The 26,603-nt window shown below is 40.4% G+C and overlaps 1 protein-coding gene across 1 annotated transcript; it reads left to right on the forward strand.

Moving 5' to 3' along the window:
- Nucleotides 1-16,602: 16,602 nt before the first annotated feature.
- On the forward strand, nt 16,603-18,354 carry C1H11orf96 (chromosome 1 C11orf96 homolog). The gene has a single exon (XM_026707399.2). The coding sequence runs from the start codon at nt 17,294-17,296 to the stop codon at nt 17,675-17,677; it is 384 nt and encodes a 127-aa protein (XP_026563184.1). The 5' UTR covers nt 16,603-17,293; the 3' UTR covers nt 17,678-18,354.
- The last annotated feature ends 8,249 nt before the right edge of the window (nt 18,355-26,603 follow it).

Here is a 26,603-nt window from a genome sequence, read left to right on the forward strand (position 1 = left end):
AAACAAATTGTTGAACTTGCATACATCAAAAGGTTGTGGGTGATTTCAGAAGGTCTGAACAAATACAAGGAGTTTCTGACACTTTACAATTGTTGATTTATTGTAATGCTTTGCACATAACCTGCATAGGCAACCTACCTTCTCTCCTTCCACTTTTTCCCTCCTGACTTTAAATCCTGCATCAGTCTAACCACTTCATGCTTCCCATGAAATGAGCTTCAGTTTATAAAACCTTATACCTTTTAATAATATTTGTTGGTCAAAAAAGATCCACCCAGATTTCTAATTCTGAGTAGCTCCTGTTTATAAAATATTTTACCAGCTTAGTCCCCATCTCACTACCTCCCCTCAGCTACACCCATTTCACTCCCATGTTGATTAGGGCTGATGGCATGTCTCATCAACTGACCTGGCTCTCCAATCTTCTCAGCCTCTTCTCCTTATACAGAAATACAAAAGGATGAAAGAAACAATGTAATCTACAAGATCAACTGTAGCCAATTACAACTAATTCTACATCATATCAATTAAAAACCAGGATCTACAAACACCAGCTGGTACTTAAACACCACAATTCCAAATCCTTAATCTTTACCCATACCAACACTGAACAGCACCAGTTCGATTGGAGCAACACAAAAATCATTAGCCACACCATCAACCACAACACTTGTGAATTCATTGAAGGCTGGCAGTTTAATCAAGACACATTGATCATAACTCTAAGCTGAACCAGCCTATGAACCCCTCAGAATCCAAATCAATCCCATGGCCAACCAGAGACAGCACCGACCTTCAATTAACCCCCCCCCCCCAGTAATTCACTTCCCAATGACCCTGACCTTATGTAATCTCCTTATCACAAGACCATCATAAGACTCACTGACAACTCACAGCTGACCCATCACAAGATCCTCACTTGACACATCTACACCTGAAGTCCTCATAAACAAAACAACAACACTGACACTCCCAAAACTCTACTGAAGATGTTACCTAGCCTGGTATTTGGAAACCAATCCACAAGCTCAAGAGAACAAACCTTCACCCTCATCATCTTATTGCAATATATCTTTCTTTACTGGTGTTAGCAATAAGGAAGATTTCCAGCGGAGACAATTAATTAGCCTACTGCTGTTCTTCTCAACACCTTTGCTTCACTTTCTACCTTTGCCTTTCTGTCATTCACACACTTTCCCCTCAACCACTTCTGTCTGAATTTGCTAACATGCATGACCCCAGACAGCTGAAATGTATCCATTTCAGGTTGTATAGGAACTATCCAAAACCAGCTGTTCTGAGCATGAAATGGTTCATGCATTGAACATTGCATATCTATACTGCTCCACCTTCTGGAACCTTCTAATTACTATTTCCTTCAGACCTAAAACAAAAATAGTTTGTTGGGTCAACAGTATTTTTGTCCATCTATAAAGAGACATGTTTCATACCTCTTCCTCATTATTTGGTAGAGTTTCTGTGTATCAAAATGAAAGCAAATGCCACCAGGAAGAAGGAAGCTTTTTAAAAAAAAATGAACAGAAAAGAGCCAATCCACTGTTATTTCTTCATCTTCTCGTTCTTTTGCTTAAGCACTTCTTTTATAATCTGTCTTCCCTTGAAATTATTCATGCATTTTTATCGAACTGACAAGTTGTCCCCATTCTATCCATTACATTAGGATTGCTTGAATGATCAGTGACTAAGTTACCCAATACCTTTACAGTGCTGCAGATAGTTGATGACAGAAAAATGCTTAAGGACCCAGGGAACCAACAGAAATGAACCTTGGGTGGCCTGGGACAACATTTTTTTTCCCATCAAGTGGCAATATAAAGCAAGTCTTGATGGATGTCTGTGAAGCCTAAAATATCTTAGCATCCAGTGGTGGCACCTTTTTCTTAACTAAACACAGTTTTCCAAATTGCCTTTTCTGGGCAGATAATGTTTCCATTTGAAAGTACAAGAAATCCTACTAATGAATTTGTAGGCAAGTGTGTGCTGTGTGTTCAAATTTTAAATATTTTGTTTCTACAGCAACCCTCTTTTATTTATTTGAATTAGGAATCACCGGCCCTTCTAAGACCAAATATTTTCTGTAAATGTTAATGTGTTCCAGGTTTCTTTATCAGAGAAGTTTTGATAAGTATATTCCTGGTTCGACAAAGATTTTGTTCCTCAGAACTGACTGTTCTTCTGGGAAGTACAAAATATATTACTCTTTCTTTTCAGATCCTTTTACAGTACAGGAATCCCCAATTTGAATTAAAGCAATAACATAAGAAAGGAGGTGTTCAACTTTTGAATGTTTTTTTTTTGGAGCGGGGAAGCCTCTTTAAAGGAAGTGTATCATATATAGGCTGAAAAAATACAAATGAGCCCAAACTGATAGCAAAGATAGTTGCCATTCAGCAGTCTAGATATAATAGGTCTACTTCAAGCTGCAGTTTGTCTCCTGGTACAAAAATGTATAGATGATATATATTTTTCTTTAGCAGCACCCCTGGATTAACTCATTCTTTGTTGTTCTGTTTATTTTCATGAGTGGAAATTGTTTTCTATATTATACATGAGAGAAACACTGAGAAGTTAAATCATAATATGTTTTGATCCTTTCAAGATTAGGCAATCTGGGGGCCTCCATGTTTTGCACATTAGCATTGGTCAGTGACAAGGGATGATCATAGCTTTCTCTTAATGTCACTGTTTCAGCCCCAAACCATGATTTAAAAGCCCAAACCATGATTTAGGTTCAGTTTGGACTGATGTTTTTTTCAGAATCTTTTCGATATTGTATTTGGAGGGATAAGGACAAGCACTGTGCCCACCATTGAGATTGCCAGTACTATATAATCGGAATGAAGCAGAGGTGGTATTCAGCAGGTTCTGACCAGTTCTGGAGAACAGACAGCAGAAATTTTGAGTAGTTCGGAGAACCGGCAAATACCACCTCTGACTGGAGATTTTATAGTACCCTTCTCCTGCCATGCCCACTAAGCCACGCCCACAGAACCAGTAGTAAAAAAAAATTGAATCCCACCACTGGAATGAAATGCTTGCCCACCTACAGAGGGGGAGGAAGAGGCAGCCCTGGTGAATACAGAGGCACTTGTCAGATACACACACACATACACACACACACACACATATATCTTACATTTTCGCTGGTATTTATATGTATGGTATTCAGCTTTGTTCGGGTATTTTCCTACATCATTATAGTTGTGCTTTTAAAGTTGTAGCAACATTTCAGCAGAATCTCATCTGCCATCATCAGGCTTCTGTATAGTGTTTGTCTGTGAGTCAGACTTTCACAGCTGTTTCAGTTTTAAATTTGGTGCCAGCCTACTGCTGTGCCAGAATGGTTTTTTCTTCATCCTGATTGGTTGGGAGTCTTGGTCTGTGTTTATCGGTCTTGGAGCTTGCTGTGTTCTGCTTGATTGGTGTTTCTAATATCTTCTGTCTGTTTTGTGGGGGGGAGGGTTGTCTTGGTTGGCTGGCAACATTGTGTTTCCTGTATTGGAGGCTTTTAGTGTGGCTTGGGTCAGAGTAAACAGATGGCTATCATTTATTAGGAAGCTAGGTTTCATCTGGGTGCCTGGTTGGGGTGTGTTTGAGCTGGAGGTATCAGGGGGGATCTGTTTGTGCCCAGGTGTTTGCCTGGCTTGTGGTGTGGAGATTTTTTTGTTTGTGAGTGCAGGCTTCCAAATAATTGACAGTCTGATGGAATGATCTCTTCTATTCATGCTTTCTGGTCTTTTTTCAATCTCTATGGCTTCTCTGATAATTCTGTGGCTGGTATTTTCTGTAGTGGCTAGGGTTTTGATGCCATTGAAGTCGATGCTATGACTTGTTGCTTTCACATGTTGGACTAGTAAGGAAGTGTGTTCCAGCTTTTTTACTGCATTTTTGTGTTCATCCAGGCGGGTACTTATTATTCTATTGGTCTGTCCAATGTATGTGACAGGGGACTTCATATATGGCTTGGTTTTCCAGGTCAGTTTTATCTTTGGGGTTTCTAAGGATGGCTGCTATTTTTCTGTCTGTTTTGAAGGCAGTCTTGATGTGATGTCTGTGTAGTATCTTACTCATTTTGTCTGTAGTACCTCTTATGTAGGGCAGGGTAGCTGTTCCATAGGTCTGTTCATCTTCTAGGTCTCCATTATGTCTCAGTGTGTTTTTGTGGATCAGGCCTGTGATTTTGCTTATATGGAAGCCGTTAGCTGTCAGTACTTTAGTCAGGGTGCATAGTTCAGTCTTTATGTGTGTCTTGTCTGCCAGGCATTTGGTTCTGGCGATTAGTGTTTTGGCCACGGAGTTTATCTGTGCTGGGTGATGGTGGGATTGGGCGTTGAGGTAGTGGTTGGTGTGTGTTTTCTTCTGGTATATGGTGTGTCCTAGTGTGCCATCTGTTTTTTTGTAGATTAGTACATCTAGGAATGGTAGTTGTTTGTTTGTTTGTTTCCATTTCCATGGTGAATTTGATGGGGGTATGTGCTGTTTAGGTATGTTAGGAAATTGTTTAGGTTTTCTTTTCCATGAGGCCAAATCACAAATGTGTTATCGATGTATCTTAACCATAGTTTGGGTTTGTGGGTGGCATTAGCTAGGGCTCTGGTTTCGAATTCTTCCATGAACAGGTTTGCAATGACAGGTGACAGTGGTGATACCATAGGGGATCCTTCAATTTGCTTGTACCTTTGTCCTTTGTGTATGAAATATGTGTTGGTTAAGCAGTGTTCTGCTAGTTCCATGAGGTGTTTGGGGGGTTGGTATTTATTTTTGATGATTTCAAGAGTTTCTTTTATCGGGACTTGAGTGAATAGTGACACCACGTCGAAACTTACAAGCAGATCTTCTTGTTCCACATGTAGATCTTTGATCATTTCCAAGAGGTGGTATGAGTTTTGTACATGTGAAGCTGCTGCTTCAGCATGGGGCTGTAGTTGCTTTGCTAAGTGTTTAGCTAGGTTTTTTAGTGGTGCTCCTCTGGAGCTGACTATGGGTCTGAGAGGTATGCCTTCTTTGGTATTTTTGGGAGGCCGTATAGTTTGGGGCATCTGGAAGATTTTTCTCTTGGAACGATTGCCTGTTAGATCTCTTTGCTCATGTGGCTGGTTATAATTTTCTTCTTGGTTATTTTTTCCAGATATGTGGTTGGGTCTGTGTTTATGGGTTTATATGTGGAGTCTTGGAGTAGGTCTGTCAATGTTGTTTCATAGTCTTTTCTATCCATTACTACTGTGGCATTCCCTTTGTCTGTTGGGAGTATGATTATGCTGCTGTCATTCCTTAGGGCTTGCAGGGCTTTACATACATACATACATACATACATACATACAATCTGCCTGAATTAAGGAAGAACTGTGTTTACCCCCAAATTAACAAGAACTGGTCTCCTCTGCCTGGATCGTAGCCTCTTTTTTGGAACAAGGCCTGACAAGCCTGCAGAACAGTTTAAAAAAATGGTTCAGTGCAGGGGCAATCTGCCTGTGATGACCCGGAGTGTCCCATAAATGTAACAAAAACCAAAATGTAAATAAATGTTCTTTAATGCCCTCAACTTGGCTTCACTGTTCAATTGTTCACAGTTGGAGATTAAACTCTTTCCAAAATAACATTCCAAACAAAAGAAATACAGTCCAACTCAAGAGCAGACAACGAAGCAATAAAAAAAACCAAAAACAAACAGCACTGAAGAAAGTTCCATGACAGACCAGGATAATTAATTACAAACTTCAAGAAGATAAGCAGGTATAGTTCATTGGAAGAAGCCAACCAAGATAAACCTCATTCAGGAATAAAACACTCTTTGTTTCCAGTGTTTGCTAGCACGCTGGTCCATCCTCTTATTCAGTTGTCACAGCTGCAGCCCATGAAGAGGATTAAGGCCCTCTCCTCCCATGTAGACCACAGCTCTCCCTTATCCTCTCCTCCCTGCGTGCCCTAGGATGGATAGGGGATGGGCCTGGGTCCTCCTCTGACTGCTCAGCCGGCCTCTGCCCTTCCCCAGCCGCCTCCACAACCTCCGGAGCCACACTTCCACTCTCTATCAGCTGTTCCTCTTCTTCCCCAGAGTCAGTCTCTGACAGAGGCATGACACTGCCCCTCTGCTAGGATAGTTTATGTTTTGCAAGAGCAAGCAAAGCATCCTGCTTTTTGATGACATCTTGATTAATATGGGTTTTTCCCTTCTCACTCTTGTGTGCTGCTTAAAAAGAGCCTCAATCTTTCTGTATTTTTCTGCAGGCAGTACCAGGCTATGCTGAGTCCTGCCAATCAGGTGGGAATCAATAGCCCTTTGGTTGGTTACAAGCATCGCTGGAAGAGCAAGGGTTTGGTTTTGTTTTGTTGCAATGTGGCCTTTATGTTTGCTTTTGTCTCTCCTGCTTCTGATATCAGCTTTGCCTTGAAGCTTTCTAGAGGGCAATGCCAGGCTTAGTTGAAGTACTTGGTGCATTTTAAAGGTAAATATTTCAGGAATTCTTCATACTGGTCAACCTCTAAACATTTTATCCTTTGTCTTTCTTCCTTGTTTTCATGATTTTCTAAATATTTATAAAAGCTAAAGTTTATTACAACTGGACTGAGATTATACTACCATCATTGAAAAACAGGATTGAAAAACTTAGTAGATTTTATTTCTATTAAAACAGATAAAAAGCAAGGAAATCTTGGGAAGTGAAATGTTATTCTATAGAATAGCTACCCTTACAGTAACCATCACTGGTAGTAACACTGCTGGGATGATGCAGCACAACTGGAATAGGAAGGACCAGGGAGGTCTTCTAAACTCAGACAAATGATTGCTCAACCTTTTTTTTTTTTTAAACGGAGTACCCAAACCTGGGTGCTGAAAGGTAAGCTGTTCCGCTATTTAATAGTTCTCACAATCAGGAAGTTCTTCCTTATTTTCAAGTTGGTTTGATGCACTGCCCATTCTGGTGCAAGGCCTGTGATTTTCCTAATAACCATTGACTCACTTGTGAAAGTGGATTTTTCTGGAACTCTTCAACGTGGATTGTAAAATGAATGATGATTAAAGCTAAAATACAGTTTGCCTATCTTTGTGTCTATTTTCACATTTTTAATTGGGGGATTCTGATAACTTCCAGTCAGAATTCCACAAAATTCACAGAGATCTTTTATTGTTCACTTAAGAACAATAACTGTGTGGCTATCCAATTGTTTTGAAGTAGTTTCCAAAGTATAAAGCTACTTGGATTCATACATCTTTGGGAGTTTGGTTTGACTCTGACAAAGGCTGATTCTGAAAATTATAGAGATAGAATAATATGTGAGTGGAGCAACTATTAAAAATAATCCTGATAAAAGTACAAAGTGCTGTGTTTCATCTATGGCTGCAAAGAGGATGGAAACAAGTGGATTACAGCTTGTCAAAAGCTCTTTCACGAAGCCACGCAGTTTTAATTCCATGTTTTAAAATGTATGCATACAAATACCATTCTCAAATACTCCAGTTTTATACATTTGGTAGAAAACCATTTGTACTCTACTTGCTGAATTAATGAGAGTGTAGCTTGGCATTGATGGTTTGGAAGACAAGCTGTTATTCAGTCTGACATCTGTCAGCAAAATTAACTGAACTACCTCAGCCACTTGCTGCATCAGAATCCATATTGGGACGTCTCATTTTTGTTGTTCAGAATTGGCTATCTCTGCTTTGTCTCTGCATTAAGCTGTACTAAACTGAAATGTCTATATCCTCTGATTCCCTTTTCATACTTTTGCACTTCCTTTCTTTTTACTTTAGTGGCGTGTTTTTTTTAAAGAGCGTAGGCTTTTAAAATTTTTGATTAAACAGAGAATTAAATCTGGTGGATTTTTTTTGACCAGTAAAATAAAGTTTTCTTCTATTCCCTCCCTCCAGGAAAACTGAAAAATTATGTGGGATAAATTTGCAGATAAAGAAGGGAGAGAGCAATAAGAGAAAAGCTTCATCGCACACAGGCAGGAGAATTTATTAGTAATGGAACCATATGGTTGGAAAACAGCCATTGCTCTGACTTTGATATATATTACCAGTCTATAATTCTGGATGATGCTGAAATTCAGTTGAGGTCTGAATTAAGCTAAAATTAAAGGAATGAGATAGTGCCCATATTAAGTCCTAATATACTTGAGATGCAAAAATGTTTTCCTTGTGTGCATTCCACAATCATATATATAGTACACGAAATTGCAATAGGCATGTTTTTAAAATGAGACAGCCCTAATATTAGTAGTTGTGAACAATTTCCAAATTAGAAGATAAGCTTTAGACTCAAACCAAAATCACTTAGATAAGCTAATAATGTCTACAGAAATGAGATAATCATGACCATTACAACTTTGAATTAGAGTATGTGCTGCACACTTTACCACATCCAGATTCATTTATTTGTTCCTAGTTAACTTTGATAAAGGATCTATGGTATGTTTACAAAGTACTTAAAAATAAAACCTAATAAATGATTATTGGGAGCAATGCACATTAATTACAGTATAATGAAATAAGCCTTCAATATTTTTAATTTTATAAATATCTGTATTGTAGCAAATCATCAGATAAAGGCTTTTATTTTTTGAAAAACCTCTGATGAATCTAGTAATTTCAGATTTTCGTTCAGAGAATCTGGGTGCACCCTTCACTTTCCAGGAAATGATGGTATTATACTGGTGAAATAATGGTACAGGATTGAGAAAAAGATGAATATTTACTCTGTTAAGGGTAATTTTGAACACAGAAAATTCCTCTTTGAAAACATCTGGCACACATGTCTCCTAGCAGTAGGAGAGAACAGCTCTACAGATGGCTTCAAATCCTTTTTCTCTAGGGCTTCTCCAGTTAAAGACACTGACCTTATCAACTAGAAAGCTGATCATCCAGGTTCAAGACCCAAGTGCAGCGTGACAGGGCAAGCTTCATCCTTGCTCCAGCTTTAGCAGCTTGAAAGCATGCAAATGCAAGTAGATAAATGGGTATCAATTTGGCAGGAAGGTAACAGCATTATGTGTGCCTCTGTGTATTGTTATGCTGACCACATGACCACAGTAATGTCCTTTCAACAATCCTGGCTCCCTCTGCTAAGAAATGTAGATTAGCACCACCTCCTATTGCCAAATATGACTGGACAGGGGGAAACTTCTGCCTTTTTGTTTTAAAAATCTTTTTCTCCATTCAAGGTAAGCAACTTTACTCCTCGATGTTTGGTGCTGCTTTCATAAATTACTATCAACTGTTCCACTAACACTAAAAAAAATTAAGGCAAATCAAAAAGGCTTAGAGGTTCATCTTATGCAATTTTATTCAAAATTAAGTCCCTGAGCTAAATGGGGCTTGCAGCCTTTGGACTTGTAGCTTTTGAACCAAATAGAACCATGCCAAAATTGCAGCAGAATGTATAATTCTCATCTAGTCAGCTGGTGATAGTGATAAATAGTGAAAATAATACATACTGTAATTCAGAATGCCAATCAGTCACAATATTGTTATTGCTTTTCCTTTATCTAGTGTTGGTTTAAATAACATGTAGTGGTTCAAGTGTTACCAGATATAGTCAGAATGCCTTATGTATATGCTATATTGAATTTGCTGTATGCAAGGAATATACTTAGAGAACTGCATGGCATGGAGTATCAGTCATCTATATGTCAGTGTCACATTTCAGATACCAGGAGATTAAAGCAATGACTTAAGCCACTGGAACAAATATAGACATTAGGGCATTTTGCAAGCCAAAACCCAAGTTAGAAAATTACATCAGTGAATATTTTCACTTAAATTTTTAGGCTTGCTTGAGCAAAAACTACTCTCCCCACCTGTTATCCATCTTATATTCTTTTTTCAGTCTGGCTAAGAAAGAATTTCTGCATGGATCATATTAACAAAAAAAGCTGCTATACAGCCTCAACAGCAGTCTCAGCTACATGGAACATGCTCAGCAGAAAATTATCCCAAACCATTTATGTTCACAATGGTATGGTGTAAACACTCTTTCCAGATGGAGAGAAAATAGTTGTTCTGCTGCAGAACTCTGTTCATAAAACAAGGGAGAGAGACGATGGAAAAGAATGAGCATGAATGAGTATTTAATTTTAGGTTAGAGATCAAATATACTTTGTTTTGAGTCTTTGAGTCTTTCCCGATAGGTAGTTGCTGAGGCAGGTCAAACATCTGTTTATGTAAAAGGGTTTTTTTCTCTGTGTCAGCAGCCTATTTCAAATGTTGAAATTCTAAGTAGAATTAAATAGCAAAATAAAATAGAAAAAAAATTCAGAAAATTATGCAAATACGGTATATTGCCTTAAAATAAAATATATAACATATATAAATTATGATTTGCTCATTAATGATTTCACGAGTAGAATAAGGACCTTTTGGCTTATTAATCTAATCAAATTCACATGTTTAGAAGATAGCTACTAATTTTGATTGCAAACAAGCTATGTTCTTTTTCTTTAAAGAGATGTCTGAGTTCCAGATGAGAGCAGTTTTTTCCAGTGCACCTGAATGGCTGAAAAGGGGTGGTGGTGGTGGTGCAATATAGAATGGATTTTGGGGGGGGAAATATAGTTAATTGCATTACAGGATTATTTTTATGTCTTTGTAATGACTTTGCATGGATAACATTTTTTTTGTCTTATTGTATTTTGAAGCTATAAGAGGTAATGTGCTCTGGTCTCTCTCTTTTTCAGTGGATTTCAAAGTTGTAAACTCTAGAAGAGATCTAACACATTTAGCATGGGAAATCATCCAAAAGCTCAGAATATATTTTTCATAAAAGCAAAAAGTCATATTTAATGTATTTTGCACTGTCCTGCATGTTGTGGCCCTTTGCTCTTCTTTCACTAACAAAAGTTGTGTAGTTTCTGACCATTTCTGATCAGCTATTTATCTGCTGATAAATAATGCAGTCAGTCTGACTAATTTCTTGTGAGAATGATCATCTGCCTCAAACACATTTGTATCATAGGATGAGCACTAGAGAATATTAATCTTGATTAAAAGAAGTAGAAAACCACTCTTTTGATAGAAGACTTGATCTGTATCTGATCTGTACTTGATCTGTCAACACCTGGAATGCACTACCTGACTCTGTTGTTACATCCTCTAACCCAGTGTTCCCAAACTTTTTCAGTACACCGCCCTCTTGGTGCTGCAAACTCATCCTCAGTGCCCCCAACCCAGGGGTGGGATTCAAATTTCTTAACAACCAGTTCTGTGGGTGTGGCCTAATTTGTGGGCATGGCTTGCTAGCTGGGTGTGGCTTGGTGGTCATGTGTCCAGGTGGGTGTGGTTTGGTGGTCATGTGACTGAGTGGGCATGGCCATGTGACTGGCAAACCAAATACAAGTGGTCCTCTCTTAATGGCCAGTTGTTTAGCAAGTGTTCTAATTTATGATTGACCTCCCCAGAGCTACTTGACCTGTTTTTGGAGTTTTGACAGCCAAGCACACACACACACACACCCTTCTAAACCTGCTGGAATAGGTGGTTGGACTAGATATCTCATTCACTTTCTCCTCCCTCCCTTTCTTTCTTTCTCTTTTTCTTTCTTTCTCTTTCTGTCCCTTCCTTCCATCCCCCTTTCTCTGTTTATCCCTTTTCTTCCTTTCTCTCCCTTTTTTCTTTCCCTTTTCTTTCCTAACTTTCTTGTCTCTTCCTTTCTCTCTTTCTCTCTCTTTCCCTCTTTCCCTCTCTTTCTCTCTCTCTATTCCTTCCCTTCCTCCATTGCTCTCTCCTCCTAAGCTAGGAGACCCATCTGAAACACATACACACACACTCTTCCAACAAGGTAGTCATCTGGCAGCGTCACTTGTGAAGAGTCTCCCAGAGTCCCAAGGACCAGGTGCGATTGTCCGTCATACCCGGTGCCGTATAATCAATAGATATTAATAGCTTAGTTTCCAAAGTGTAAGTCAAGTCTCTTAAGTATTCTGAGTTTTCAGATGACATTTGGTCTTTAATCGGAGATAACAGTGAGCCAATTTACCTGTTCACATAAAACAATAGCAGCTTGAAAGAATATTGCAATATATATATAATACCGATTTAAGTGGCTTGGATCTGCTTCTTCTTAAATCCATAAGCATTTACCTATTTTGTTCTTCCTTGTTTGCTCCCTGCCTACATAGCTGAACAAAGCTTGACTCATTTGTTAAAAGTTATATACTGTATGCACATTATATATGCAATAACCATTGAGGGGACATTGATGGATTTTTTTTTGTTAGTTTAATGGATCTTGGAATCCTGATTTATTTTGGGCTTAAAATAGAAGTAAAGATTATGTTAATGCTTTATTGGAGTACCTGTTTATTGAGATCAGCAACATTCTTCCAGGTTTTCTATTTCATGTACTTGACGGAAATGTTTTGTTTTGCACCTGCAGCTCAAACCTTTCATTCCCAAGAAATATTTTTAAATGTTTCCTCAATTACTTAGGTAAGGTGGCGAGGGCTTTGTAAAAAACCATGAGGCCCTCAAGTCTCAAGTATTGGTTTATATCTCAACTTTGATTTTCACTTGCAGCAGTTTTCAGTAGAAATAACTCCACAGATGGTACTTATGGCTGAGCTGAAGGGCAACCGGTTGTGTTTGAAGCATGATGATGATGATGATGATGATGATGATGATGATGATGTATTGAGCTCAGTGTTAGTAAAGGTTCCAACATATAATAATATACTATTTACACCATGGCTCTAAAAAAAATCCTTCTATAGTAGTCTTAAAATACTGATAAAGTTTCACTTAATTGGTAGTAAGATTTACCATTGCCAAATTAGTATTATTCTTTACTTTCCTTTTTTTTCTCTTTCAAACACAATTCTATATACTCCTCACAAAGACCTAGGAAGGGAGCCAGATGATGCATTAACCTCAGTCCCAGGTTAATGCAAAAGCTTTGGTTTCTGGGAAAGGGTGGATCAGGCAAATGTTTTGAAGATTCTGGACAAGACACCAAGATGCTGCTTCCATTGTTTTATAGTGTAACACATTTAAGTAACAAAATACTTAGATTTTAGTTGATTAGCCAAAACTTTACTACTGTCCTACTGGTGTCCTAAAATAACACTTTATTGTTTCTTTTTACATGTAGAAACTCCATGAATTATGAATAAATCTGTTAGTGAATTGTCTTTACCATAAACACTTTGAAGGTAACTAGAATCCTGGTTCTAATTCACAATGCACTTCAGACATTCCATGCCAAACATATAATAGTGCTTCTTACCCTGTTCCCCATGGGATACTTAATATTCCCTGTTTATGCACAAGAAAGTTATAGAAAAGTAGCTTTAGTATGCTTCCCATAAACCTTCCCTGCTGTTCTCAATCATAAAATATGATGAAAAAATAACTACCCCCCCCCTCAAATTAGAACTTTGTGATGTTTTATCTGATTCCCATTAAACAGTTTTCTAACCTGAAGACTGGAAATTCAGCTCCTATAATCCATGATCCAGTGACCAAAGGCAATGCTAAGAAAGTAACAAAGAGAAATATCATGATGAATAGTGAAGGCCAGAGGGTGGTATTCAGCAGGTTCTGACCAGTTCTGGAGAACCAGTAGCAGAAATTTTGAGTAGTTCGGAGAACCGGCAAATACCACCCCTGACTGGATATTTTACACTATCCTTCCGTTGCCACATCCACCAAGCCATGCCCACAGAACCATAGTTAAAAAAAAAAAATCCCACCACTGGTGAAGGCATATGGAAAATTGTGACTTGGAATGTAACCAAGTGGTAAAAAATTATGTCTTAACAAATGAATGTAAAGAGAGAAAAAAATGAAATACCAGAACAACTTATTTCAGATTTGTTAAATCTGAATGAATATGGTTAGATCTTGTGGAGCTGAGGAATGCATGGCTGGAATTGAAGCTGCTGGCTTAATTAGGAATGAAAGGACTAAAACGTGTCAAAAAGTTGGAATAAGAGATTATAGTGAGTTGCATGAAAGTTGTTCTTCAAAGGTTGGTCAGGGGTACAGGTTACATTCCAGTGGTAAAACAGAAAAAAACAGAAGTGGGTTTTGGGAGAAATTGTATAATTTTCCCCAACTTGAATAATGGATTGAAGCTCAACTCTGATAATCCTTGTTTTAAAAAAGGTATATTTGTTTCCAATACACGATTTAAATATAAACCTGTTCATATGCAATAAAATAATGAATTGAAAGAAATGTATAAATAAAAAAATAATTGATATCATTGTTTATTATAAGACACAGATAATTAATAAAGGAAGCAAGAAGGATGAGAGGTTCTGAATGTGAAACAGACCAATGTTTGGGATTAGATCTTGGAGAGGAAATTGAGATATGGATGAAATAACAACTAAGTCACCAGTATGATGCAATGGTTGGGTCATATAAAGCAACAGTGTCAAATTCAATTTCATTGAAGGCCACATCAGGGTTGTGTCTGACCTTGGGGGGGGAGGCATGGCCAGAAGGGGCATGGCCAGCATGACATCGCTCATGTTGGTGCCTATGGTGGCCCAAGCACTCTGCCAGCAAAAAGGGGGTCCCGGACCCCACTTTTGGCCAGGACGGCCTCCTGCAGCCCTCTGCCAGTGAAAACACAGCTCGGGGGGCATGCACAGCCTCCCTAACGTCCATTTTCACTGGCAGAGGGATGCAGGAGGCCGTTGCAGCCAAAAATGGGTGCTGGGACAGCTGCGAGTGGCCCATCCAAGCTCCCTTTTTTGCTGGCAGAGGCCAAGACAGTCCTTCGCTGTTTCTAAGGCGGCCCCGCAGCCCAGATCTAAGAACTCCGCAGGCTAGATTCAGCCCACGGGCCTTGACTTTGACACTCCTGATATAGAGATAATTGATGAGAAGCAAGTAGCAAAATAAATATGGGAAGAAAGAACCAATGGGACCAAAAGAAAGAAGGAGAATATTTTGGTTGGATGAAACTGAGGAATTCTTCAAAAAGAGACTAGTGAGAAGTTTAAAGAATAAAAACCCTCATTGAAAGAGGTGTGTGTGTGTTGTTGATCATAGCAATAGCACTTAGACTTATATACTGCTTCATAGTTCTTTACAGCCCCCTCTAAGCAGTTTACAGAGTCAGCATATTGTCCCCAACAATCTGGGTCCTCATTTTACCAACCTCAGAATGATGGAAGGCTGACCCAGTCAGGATCGAACCCCTGACAATGAGCAGAGACAGCTTGCAATACTGCATTCTAACCACCGCACTAAGGATGGAAAGTTATGGTGGTATAGCGTATTATAAATCTAGTTGCATTTTCTTCTCTTTACCTCATGACTTAATTTGACTTTTTAATTTTTATTTTTACTCATTTTCTGTCCTTTGCACGTTTTTGAAACTGAGTCATATGGTGTATATATATATGTACCAGGTATGTACTTAGTGCCTTCCAGCACCACTGATTCATTCCTAAACAGAAAACTACAACATGTGAAAGTTGCTGTCTCCAGTGCCAAATCTCATCCTGTCTGAATTACCTGTTCCAGTTAATCTGATTTCCCTCCAAGTTCATGGATGACAAAGGCTGGGATTTTAGGATCATCATCAGAGTATCAGTTGTCTGCCATTGCTGGGTCACTATATTAGTAACGAAAACAAGCTTTATTTCATCGGTATGGTGGGATGAAGTTATAATTCACTAATGAGGAATGTAGAATGTATTTTAAAGCCCTTGAGGTTCCCTATGGATGGTGATGGGCTAAGGTGGTAAATATTTGTACAAATACAGTTAAGGAAAATGTATACCTGTCTCACTCCTGGCTTTATTAACTAACTACTCCTGGGCTGAGAACAAGATGAAAACAACACCATGAGATGTGGCCTAAAATGTTGCCAGCAGGTTATGTTTATATGGTCTTTAGATGCAAATATGACAGCATTGCCTGAGGTCCTGAGATTTGTGGAGAAAACAGGAAACAACATGCACAACATGTGCACTTCTGAAACTGGCTTATTATAGTCAAGATATGGCTAATTGTGTTTATTTTTACTTGAGTGCTTTTTAATCACTTGAAATGTTTTTAACCAATTTATCTAGCTTTTCGACTTGAGGCATCTATACAACGTACTGTATGGGTGCTCTTTTTCTTGCACTACTGTAACAAATTACCTGAATTCCTTCTCGCAAACTTACTATTCTCCTGCATAATATTATGAAGCAACCATAGCCACCAAAACAGACTCGCGGGGCTGCATGGGACCTCTTGAGATCTTGTAGATGCCACCAAAACAAAATCGGAGGCAGGCGTGACACGGGAGTGAGCCCAAAGAAACCGACTCCACCTTTCTATCTTTCGACAAGGCTTAAGCTTCGCTTTCGTCAGCGACCCGGGAAGCAACAATGTCGTGTTTATCTCTCCAAAACGTCGTAGGCTTAAATACACGGCCTCTCTTCTCGATTGCAAACGGGGTAACAAGAACACTGGAAAGGAACATCAGAAAGTTGGGGTCGGGAAAGAATATATACGTCCCCGCCACAGGTCCAGGTTTAAACAACGACACGTCCAGTCGTGAGGGGCTGCCAGGTGCAAAAGCAAATCGCCGCCCCCGGGGCTTCGTCAAAGTTGTTTAAACCGGTGTTTGAAGGTGGGGATCCCGGCGCGCAGCTTCCGGGTTGATGCGCCCGCCTAGCCCTAGATTTCGGCACTGGGGTCTCCGAAGCTGCGTTTCTGGCTGCGGGTTAGGACACACACATACAGCCCCCCCCGCCTCTCTCTACCGCCTGCGAAACGTGTGCGTGAGTGTCAGTGTGTGTCGTCGGAGATGCAGAAGCGCTTCCTGTGACTCCGCAGTGGGTGACCGCGGGGGTTGTCCCCGTTACTTTGTTATTGTTGCTTTTTTTTATTAAGAGAGAAAGAGAGAGAGCCGTGGAGACCTCAGGCGGAAGGAAAGCAGCCTCATCGCCTTTAAATGGAATTGCGTGTCATCTGGGCATGCTCCTGAGTGGGCCGGCGAGGGGTATAAAAAAGGCTGGGACGCAGCGCGGAGCTCTCAAGCAAAGAGCCGACGCGAGTCGGTAGGAGCGGTCCGGAGCTTCGATCGCGCCGTGCCCCTTTTCGGCGGGGTCCTCGGCGTTAAAATAAGTAAAATACATAAAAAGAGTCGGCGGAGTCCTCGGCGGCTTTCCCGCGCAATTTCTGTTCCTTCCCGGGGAGTCTACTTCAAGCGTCACGGAGCGGAGCCAGAGTCCCCTCAGGGGAAGCAGCCACAACCGGCCGGTGCCGAACGCGAGCGGGAGTGTCGCGCCTCGACCCTGCGCGGAAGCGGGGATCGAAGGCAGCAGGATGGCAGCAGCCGCCGCCGCCGCCAAGCCCGCCGAGTTAATGGGCATCTGCTCGAGTTACCAGGCGGTGATGCCGCACTTCTTGTGCATCGCCGAGGAATTCCCTCAACCGATCCGGCCCGCCAAGCTGGCCAAAGGCAAGTTGCGCAGACCCCGCCAGTCCCGCTTCAAGACGCAGCCGGTGACCTTCGACGAGATCCAAGAGGTGGAGGAGGAAGGGGTCTCCCCCATGGAGGAGGAGAAAGCCAAAAAGTCTTTCCTGCAGTCCCTCGAGTGCCTCCGCCGCAGCACCCAGAACCTCAGCTTGCAGAAGGAGAAGAAGCTGAGCAGCTGCAGCCGCCTGAGGAACAGCCTGGACTCCTCGGACTCGGACTCGGCTCTCTGAAGACGGGAGCTGCGCCTCGACTGGGCTCGGGCGCGCCTCACCCACCACCGCAGGAGAGATCCTGGACTGTGCACCCGCCCCACCGCACCCCCGGCTCTCTGCTTCATACTGAAGTTGGCGCGGAGGAACTCTGTGGAAGGGGGCGAGGAAAAAAAAGGGACAGTTTCTGAAAAGACTTGATAAACCTTCATTTCGGCTTTCCCCTCCTCGCACAAAAATAGCCTTCCGACGCTCCGGTTTATATTGTATGATAAATCTAAATCCTCGCAAGGACTTGATAGGACGGAATCCCATTCCCTCCTCCAATTATTTTCTTTTCTTTTTTTCCTTTATCAACACTAAGATCCACTGCGAATGTGGTAAATTCGAAGAGCAGTCTGCAAATCTGCGCAGTCTTGAGAGAGAAATATTTGGGTTAAAAGTGCTTGTATGTTTCTAGCCTGGCTGTTTGAGGTTTTTTTTTTTCCTTTGCAATATGAAGAAAATATTTAAAAAATTGCACATCTTTTTCTAAACGTTGAAGGGGAAGATGGAAGTTTTATGAATGCAATCAGCTGCTGGACTTTATATTTATTTTTGCATTTAAACTCTAGACTGCATTAATTTAATATGTTTCTACCTGAATGCCTGTAATTATTTCCACAAAAGAGAAATAAAGCTGATATATTTGCACAATGCGCTTAGACTGGTGATGTGGATAGTGCTGCTTGGGGTTTTCAATCATGGTATTGCATGGAAACAGTGATCTGGAGTGGGGCCAGAGTACTGTAGAGTTTTATCATAAACAATTGCTATAAACATGAAAAAGTATGTTAAGAACAGAAATATTTGTGTTAACAATTTGTTGACTACCTATTCCATCAATTCCAAATTTTTGTGTTTCTAAATCAACCATTGTTATATATGGAAGGCTTTGGATATTTTAATTGCTTTTTTTCAAAATAGTCTCTTAAGGCTTGGTATATCCCACCACCACACACTTCTGGCAGTCAAATAGTTTGTCAAGTTTCAGAGTAGATACAGTGATGTTGTTTATTATGCAAGGCACATAAGAATTTGGATGAGAAATCAGCAATATTTTATAGGAAGGGCATTGCATTTGGATCTCTTTTTTCCCTTTCCCTCTATATACTTTTCACCTTTTAATTTTAAATTGCAGTATTTTATAACATCTTCAAAACTGAAGAAATACTGTTGCTAGTTTCTAGTAAGCATCAGAATATTAATAAACATTTTGCTTATATATTATTTCCTCTACCACATAAATATCCTTTGCCATAATGTATGGTATATCTACGATGTTATTCTACTTTATTCTGCCAGATTTGATAATCTAATTGCAAGAGGTAGTACATTTTGAAAAATTTCTGGAAAGGCCTTGGCCAATCTGGATCCTTACTGAATTAATTGAAATATCTGGGCAGATTTTTCTGGAAACAAATGTAAATTAAAAATAAGACTTGCTGAAGTCTATAGAATCAGCAAAACGAAATGCACTAAGATTTGAACACTAAATGCAGTAAATGTGGGTTGTCTCTCTCTATATGAGCTAGGAAAGAACTATTTTCATGATCAATATTAAAAACCTTCAATATCCTAAATGGAACAATCTTATGTTATTACGTTATTGACTTTTTATATTCTTTAGCAGTTACCCAGTTAACAGATTTTCTCCATAATTTGTATTGTAAGAAATCATTAGAGATTATTGTATTGGTTTGGAGATTCAGAGATGACTCTTTTAGCTACAATTTTATATACAGTAATGTAACTGCAGCTGGCTAATGACCATTTATTTATATTCACAAAAAAAGAATATGTTTGAAATGCTTCCACCTTAGTTCTTCATGAAATTTGGCTTTGCAGGGTTACTCTGAAAATATAAATGCATCGATGAAGAGGAATTATCTCAATTTGTTATCATCATAATCCTTAGCTTTCCAGTGTGCTCTGTATGCTGGCATTGACTTTTTGCTACTAATATACTGTAGATTATTCTTGCCTTATAAATACCATTGTGAACTGATTAGAAAAGTCTGCACAGTGTCAGGGAGTTGTTAAAAAGCAACAGACAGAAAGCAACAGTATATGAATAAGATTTACTGAATATATGCTTCAATTTTGGGAATTTGGTCAGGAAATATAGATAATTTCAGCTCTTGGGATGATGCAATTTATTCCAATAAATTGTTCCATTTTATTTAAATAAAACATTTCCCAATAGAAGGGCTACATTGTTCTGCTAATAAAAAAAGCTGCTAAGCTGGCTTACATTTCTTAGGAATATGTATCCTTCCAGTCTTCATATAAAAAATAGCATGGATATAGCACTATAAAACAATTCTAACAAAATGTAAATATCCAGAGTGCAGAGAGCATGGCCACTGGTGAAATATATTGCAAATGATAGTTCTACATCTGGAGGATTATATATTTTCTAGTGCTTGATTTAAGTGTCAATAATACATATGAGGGTTTTTCATTACAACTGAGACTTAATCCAAAACAGGGAATTTAACTGATTTGTACAGACATGAAAGTCCCAGAAAACTCCATTTCACAATATTGCTAGAAATTATTGATTCTTAAATGTGAAATAATACTAAAACTGTAACTCGTAAATGTCAATCTACAACCAAGGTGTTCAGTAATAGGTAGGCAATTGTATCCAGTTGCCTTTATTTTCTGTTTTCCAAAGAGTTCACTTGAGTGCTCAAAAGGAGCCATTCCTTAGTGTAATTGTTTAAATACAATCTACATTGTATTGTTACTGAGTTAGGTTATACTATTCACAGATAATTCTACTGATGTTTCAGTAATAAGATGCCAGTACTAGAAGCCAAATTTGTGTTACCAAGCAGCTGAGATCTAATTTGGCAGAAATGTCAAACATAAAAAGTAGCAGAAAACTTTGGACCATTTGGGAAAGTCCTCAATAGCAGATCACAAGATAACTAGATCATTGTTCAGGCATGATCTAAATGGAGTGGATTACAATGAAAGTTCTGCTACAGCCTCCCCCACCTCCACCCAATTCCATTTAAGTGATATTAGTTTCCTTGCAATGTTTGTGCATGCTCATTTCTGTCAGAAGAAAAGAATCTACATGCAGTGTACATGGCCATATGCCATTGGTATGTATCTTTCAGTCTTCTAAATAATTCGGGGATTCAGAGCCCTCACATGGAGAGTAAGTTGATATAGATCAGAGGACTTATTGGTAAGCATCCAAGTCAAATTCTGGATTTTTTTTTTAAAGTATAGCGAAGGACAGAAGAAGCCCGAAACTAATGTATAGTTTTGGCACAATGGCCTGCAACAGGGTTCTAGATAATAGAAATCTTACATATGAAGAGGACAGCTATCGGCTAGGAAGGATGTGATTTGCTTTATTATGTTGAAAGAAATATCTTTCTAAGGTCCAAGTGGGAAAAAAGACACTAGAAACATGGAGGCTGTTTGGAAAGATGGTTTATTGATGGACACAATCACATGCTTTGGAGCTCCTGGGTGAAAAGGAAATGCTGAGAGTCCTTCGGTTTCATGATCTCTGTTGGGATTTGAATTTGAGCTTGTATTCTGATTGGTTGTCAGACTCCCATGGAGCCATGCAGGGGCAACTCTGTAGGCTGTCCTGAGTCCCAGGCTTGGTTGAGCCTTGCTGGATGATGATGTAATGAAAGGGCTTTGGGTGATTCCTATTATGGGTCTGTCTGAAGAAGGTAGTTCTTTGTTATGTAAAATAGACTGGCCCAGGCCTTAATGGCCCCTTTAACAAAGGAGGGGTGGGGGTTGAGTTTCTGCCTCTCAGAGTGTCTACTTCTCTTTTAGGGGAAATATTCTGCCTTTTTAGTATATCCTAAAATATTTCATTTTTCTAGGAGAGGAGTGAGTTATAACTTCCAAAAATTAAAAGTGTCTTTATTAAAAGAACCCAATCATCATGTAATTTATGAGTGTAGCCAATATGAAAATAGGTTAAAATATGATTTGACTTTAGTAGAGGAATTTAATGGAATATTCCATACAAAGTTAATGGAAGAAATTTAACCTGCACTTAGGTCAAAAATGCTACATTCTCAGCCAATCCACTGTCACAACTTTTGTGCAGTTTTTTTTAGTAATTAGGCAAAATTATACAAATATCATTTGAAATTATCCCCTTGATGTTGTGGTTTTGCTACCAATATACGTTTAATTTAAAAAAAAAATTAATTAGTCTATTATACCAACATTTGCTAACTTCCTGTCCAGAATTTAAGGAGTTTTAATTGTCAACTTCTTTTCTCCCAGGGGAAAATTGGGAATAATAAATATTTGAAAATAAATTAAAGCATCTCTTGAATGCCTCAAAGGGGTAGAATTTCCATAACCTTGACCTCAAATGTAAAATCTTTGATCTTCAAAAAAAAACAAACCTGCAATGTATACTTAAGATCAGCCTCAGTGCTATAGAAAGTTAGCACCCACTCTTCCTAGGAAAATGCTTTAGGGTATACTAAAAAGGCAGAATATTTCTCCTAAAAAGAGAAGCAGAAACTCACCTCAGAAGCAGAAGGTCACCCCCACTTTTGTTAATGGGCAGGCCATTAAGGCCTGGGACAGAGTATTCTACATAACAAAACCCTGTACTCATCTCACCACATGGCCTGGGAAGATTGCATCAGCCAGCACTTAGGTGAAGCCATGTGGTCCAGACAAAGTCTACAAAGTTAGCTAAGACCCCCACCCCTGGGAGTCTGACAGCCAATGGGATACATTTCTTGCACAGGAACAGGAAAAACTAAGGTGGGGCCCAACAGAGGGTATAAAACCAGTGGTGGGATTCAAATAATTTAACAACCAGTTCTCTGCCTTAATGATTTCTTCCAACAACCAGTTCACCAAACTGCTCAGAAAGTTAACAATCCGTTCTCCCAAAGTGGTGCAAACTGGCTGAATCCCACCACTGCATAAAACCAAGGGATTCTCAGCATCTCTTCCCTTTTTGCCCAGCAGCACCAAGGCATGTGGTCCTGCCCACCATTAAACCTTCTTTCCTAGCAATTTCCATGAATCTAGTGTCTTTTTCCCCACTTGGAACTGAACCCAGAAGGATAGTTCTTCCAATAGTACCAAAATCTTGTAAATGAATTCTCACAAAGGGGAATTCAGGGAATAGTACTTGTGGCATTCAGAAAAGACTGAGCTGAAGTCTTCACTCCGATCCGCGTTTCCAGTGGGAACTTAGACCGTTCCTATTGGCTGATGCCGTTTGACAGCCGGCTATAAAAGGAAGCTGTCAAACAGCATCAGCTGTTGTCTGCGGGCTGGCTATCTTGTTAGTGCAGCAGCCGCGGCAACCCTTTATTGCTACAATAAAGTAAAAGCTGAAGTTCACTCTGTGTTGCCTCAGGTTATTCCGCTGCTCTACAACACTGGCGACGAGGGCGGGATACATATAAGAGGCAACCAGGCAAAGAATTGCTGAGCTAAGTCACTACAAAAAGCCAAAGTCACTACCGAGCTGAATGTCACTTTAAGAGCTACTGTCACTATTCATGAGCGCGAATTTCAACTTTCCTCGAAAGATCTGGCACCGCTGAGTCAAGATGACTTCGAACCTTGCATTCCCGCCTTTCAGACCAACAGCGGAAACATGGGAGTCCTACAGAAACCAATGTGACTGTTTCCTAGATGCCATAGACCTTGCTGACATTTCCGACCATAGGAAAAAGTCCTACTTTTTAAGTTTTTGCGGAGCCACAGTGTTTGACACTGCTATGGCATTATTGGCTCCACGTTCAGTTAAGACTGTTCCATGGGAAGAATTGCAGGAAATTCTTTCCAACCACTATTCCCCTAAGCCATCCCGAATTGCCAGGTGTCATGCTTTTAGGAGACGGATTCAGGCTGAGGGAGAGACTATTAATGGGTACATGGCTGCCCTACGAACAGCTGCCTTGCATTGTGGGTTTAGAGACTATCTGGAAGACATGTTATTAGACCAAATAATTTGTGGAGTCAGGGATTTAAGGCTACAAAGGCGTCAAAGGCTAAAGGGGATTTAACCCTTAAATTAGCAATTGAAGAGTCTCAAGCTGCTGAACTATCAGCACTTTCAGCAGCAGAAATTCAGGGAAATCTAATTAGCCAGGGTAGCTCAGCCATCCATTACAATGAAACCTCCTCAGAAGAAGGCTATGAAGAGGCTAATGATGTAAATTGCCTCAGGCAGCAAAAAACCAGTCAAGGGGAAAACAGGCCAAACCCCAATCTACCTCCACGGCATCAGCCCATTTGTCTAAGCTGTGGGGGAAACCACCTCAGGGCATCCTGCAAGTTCAGGAATGCCATTTGTCTAAAATGCCAAAGGAAGGGTCATTTAGCCAGGATCTGTCAAGCAGGAAAGACTTTTGCCCAAAAGCCTCAGACAACCCAAGATTTCCAAAAACAAGTTGAAGACTGTTTTACCTGCTATCAAGCCAAGCTGACTAACAAAGGCTCTAATAAAATTAGTGTTTTTGTTTCTATAGAAGGGAAACCTTGCAGGATGGAGGTTGACACAGGCTCAGCACTGTCCATCATCTCATGGAACACCTTGAAACAACTACTTCCCAGAATGGCTAAGAAGAAGCTTCACGGCTGCCAGTTAACCCTATGTGACTACCAAGGCAGAACCATCCCAGTCATCGGAAAAGGCAAGTTTTTTGTACAATTTCAAAATTTTAAAGGTCACTTGCCTTTAGTGGTAGTGGATGGTGCCCTCCCTAGCCTGTTGGGGTTAGACTGGTTCCCTGCCCTTGACCTCCATATAAGCGGAATCCACTCTATTACAAATGCTGAAGTGGACACCTTGTTTAATGACTAGGCTGATGTGTTCAGCGAGGGGCTGGGCTGTTATTCAGGAACCCCAATATCTTTCAACTTGGACCCTCAGGCAGTACCAATCCATTTAAAGCCTCGAAGGGTACCTTTTGCAATCTGCCCCAAATTAGACATGGAGCTTGACAAATCAATCAAACAAGGTGTATTAGAGCCTGTGGACTTCGCAAAATGGGAAACCCCAATAGTGACACCCCTGAAGAAAGACGGTAGCATAAGAATCTGCACGGATTACAAGACGTCATTGAATAAATATTTACAAATCAGCGCTTATCCAGTCCCTGTTATCCAGCACCTACTACATTCTTTTGAGCCAGGAACCATTTTCGCTAAATTAAACATGTCACAGGCCTATCAACAGTTCCCTGTTGATGACACAGCCACTGAACTACAAGCTATTATAACGCACAGGGGCGCTTTCAAATGTAGGTGCCTCCAAATTGGCGTAAGTGTAGCCCCAGGAATTTTCCAATCCTTAATGGAAAGACTTCTTCAAGGATTACCGGGTGTAATTCCATATTTTGATGACATTTTAATATTTGCCCCTGACAAGCCTCAGTTACTGCAAAGAGTCAGAGGAGTCCTCGATTGTTTCAGACAGCATGGTCTTAAGTTAAAGAAAGACAAGTGCACTATTGCCACCCCACAGGTAAAATTTTTGGGATACAGAATTGACACCTCTGGTATTCACCCAATCGAATCCAAAGTAAGGGCTATTCATGAGGCACCCACGCCAACTAACAAAACTGAGCTCCAGGCCTTTTTAGGACTACTTAATTTTTACACTTCATTTTTGCCTCATAAAGCTTCCGTTGCAGAGCCTCTGCACAGACTCTTGGACAAGCAATCCCCTGGCACTGGGGACCTAGGGAAGCCCATGCCTTCCATGCTGTCAAATCATTACTTACATCCAATGCTTCTCCTTTTCGCATAGGTGCTGTTTTAAGTCATAGACTGCCTAACGGTTCTGAGGCACCCATTGCCTTTTTCTCTAGAACCTTTTCCCAGCTGAGCGCAACTACAGCCAAATTGACAAGGAGGCTTTGGCTGCAGTTGCTTCTGTCAAAAAATTCCATGAGTTTCTTTATGGACACTATTTCGAGTTGATCACGGATCACAAGCCTCTGTTAGGCCTTCTGTCTGGCGAAAGACAAACTCCTCAGATTTTGTCTCCAAGAATGACCAGGTGGACCTTATTTCTGGCTGCCTATACACTGGTTCATCGACCTGGCAAGAGTCTATGCCACGCTGATGCTCTTAGTCGCTGCCCCCTGTCTGTTCCCGTGGAGGATCCTGCACCAACTAATGCTGTTTTCCAGATCAACGATCTCAAACTCCCCATCACTGCCCTCGATATTGCTGCCCACTCTTCCAGGGACAAGGTAAACACCCAAGTTCTTGACTGGGTGGGAAGAAGGTGGCCGGCAATTCCTTATGCCCCCGAATTCGTGCCTTTCAAAATTTGCCAGCAAGAACTATCTTCTTTGCAAGGCTGCTTACTTTGGGGAACGAGGGTAGTTATCCCTTCCAAGTTGCAAGACTCAGTTTTAAAGGTCCTGCATGAGGGCCATCCCGGCATTGTCAGGATGAAGGCCCTGGCTATGTATGGTGGCCAGGCATGGATGCTCAGATTACAAGTTGGGGGAATGCTTGTCAGCCATGCCAAGCTACCAGACCTGCTCCACCCACATCCACTCCAGGCAGGTGGGAAGATTCTGTGGCCCCTTGGTCCTGGGTGCATATTGATCTGGCTGGCCCCGTTCATGGGCGTACATTCCTGGTGATGGTTTATTCTTTTTCTAAATAGGTAGAACTGACCTTGATGACCACCACAACTTCAGAAGCTGTCACTAAGGCTCTATCAAGGATATTCGCTACCCATGGCCTCCCTGACACCATTGTGTCTGATAACGGCCCCCAGTTTATTTCCTGTGAGTTTGAGGTCTTCCTAGCCAAGCACGCACTTACAGCTCCTTTTCATCCTGCCTGTAATGGCCTGGCTGAAAGGGCAGTCAGAGCAGTTAAGGAGGCCCTGGCAAGGTTTGGGCCTATAGATTGGCAC

This window comes from Pseudonaja textilis, chromosome 1 (assembly GCF_049901715.1).
Source record: "Pseudonaja textilis isolate UNSWEBS1 chromosome 1, rPseTex1.2, whole genome shotgun sequence".
Lineage (NCBI taxonomy): Eukaryota > Metazoa > Chordata > Lepidosauria > Squamata > Elapidae > Pseudonaja > Pseudonaja textilis.

Excerpts from the sequence above, each read along its gene's own strand:
- C1H11orf96 (XM_026707399.2), top strand. The coding sequence starts at position 17,294 with ATGGCAGCAGCCGCCGCCGCCGCCAAGCCCGCCGAGTTAATGGGCATC.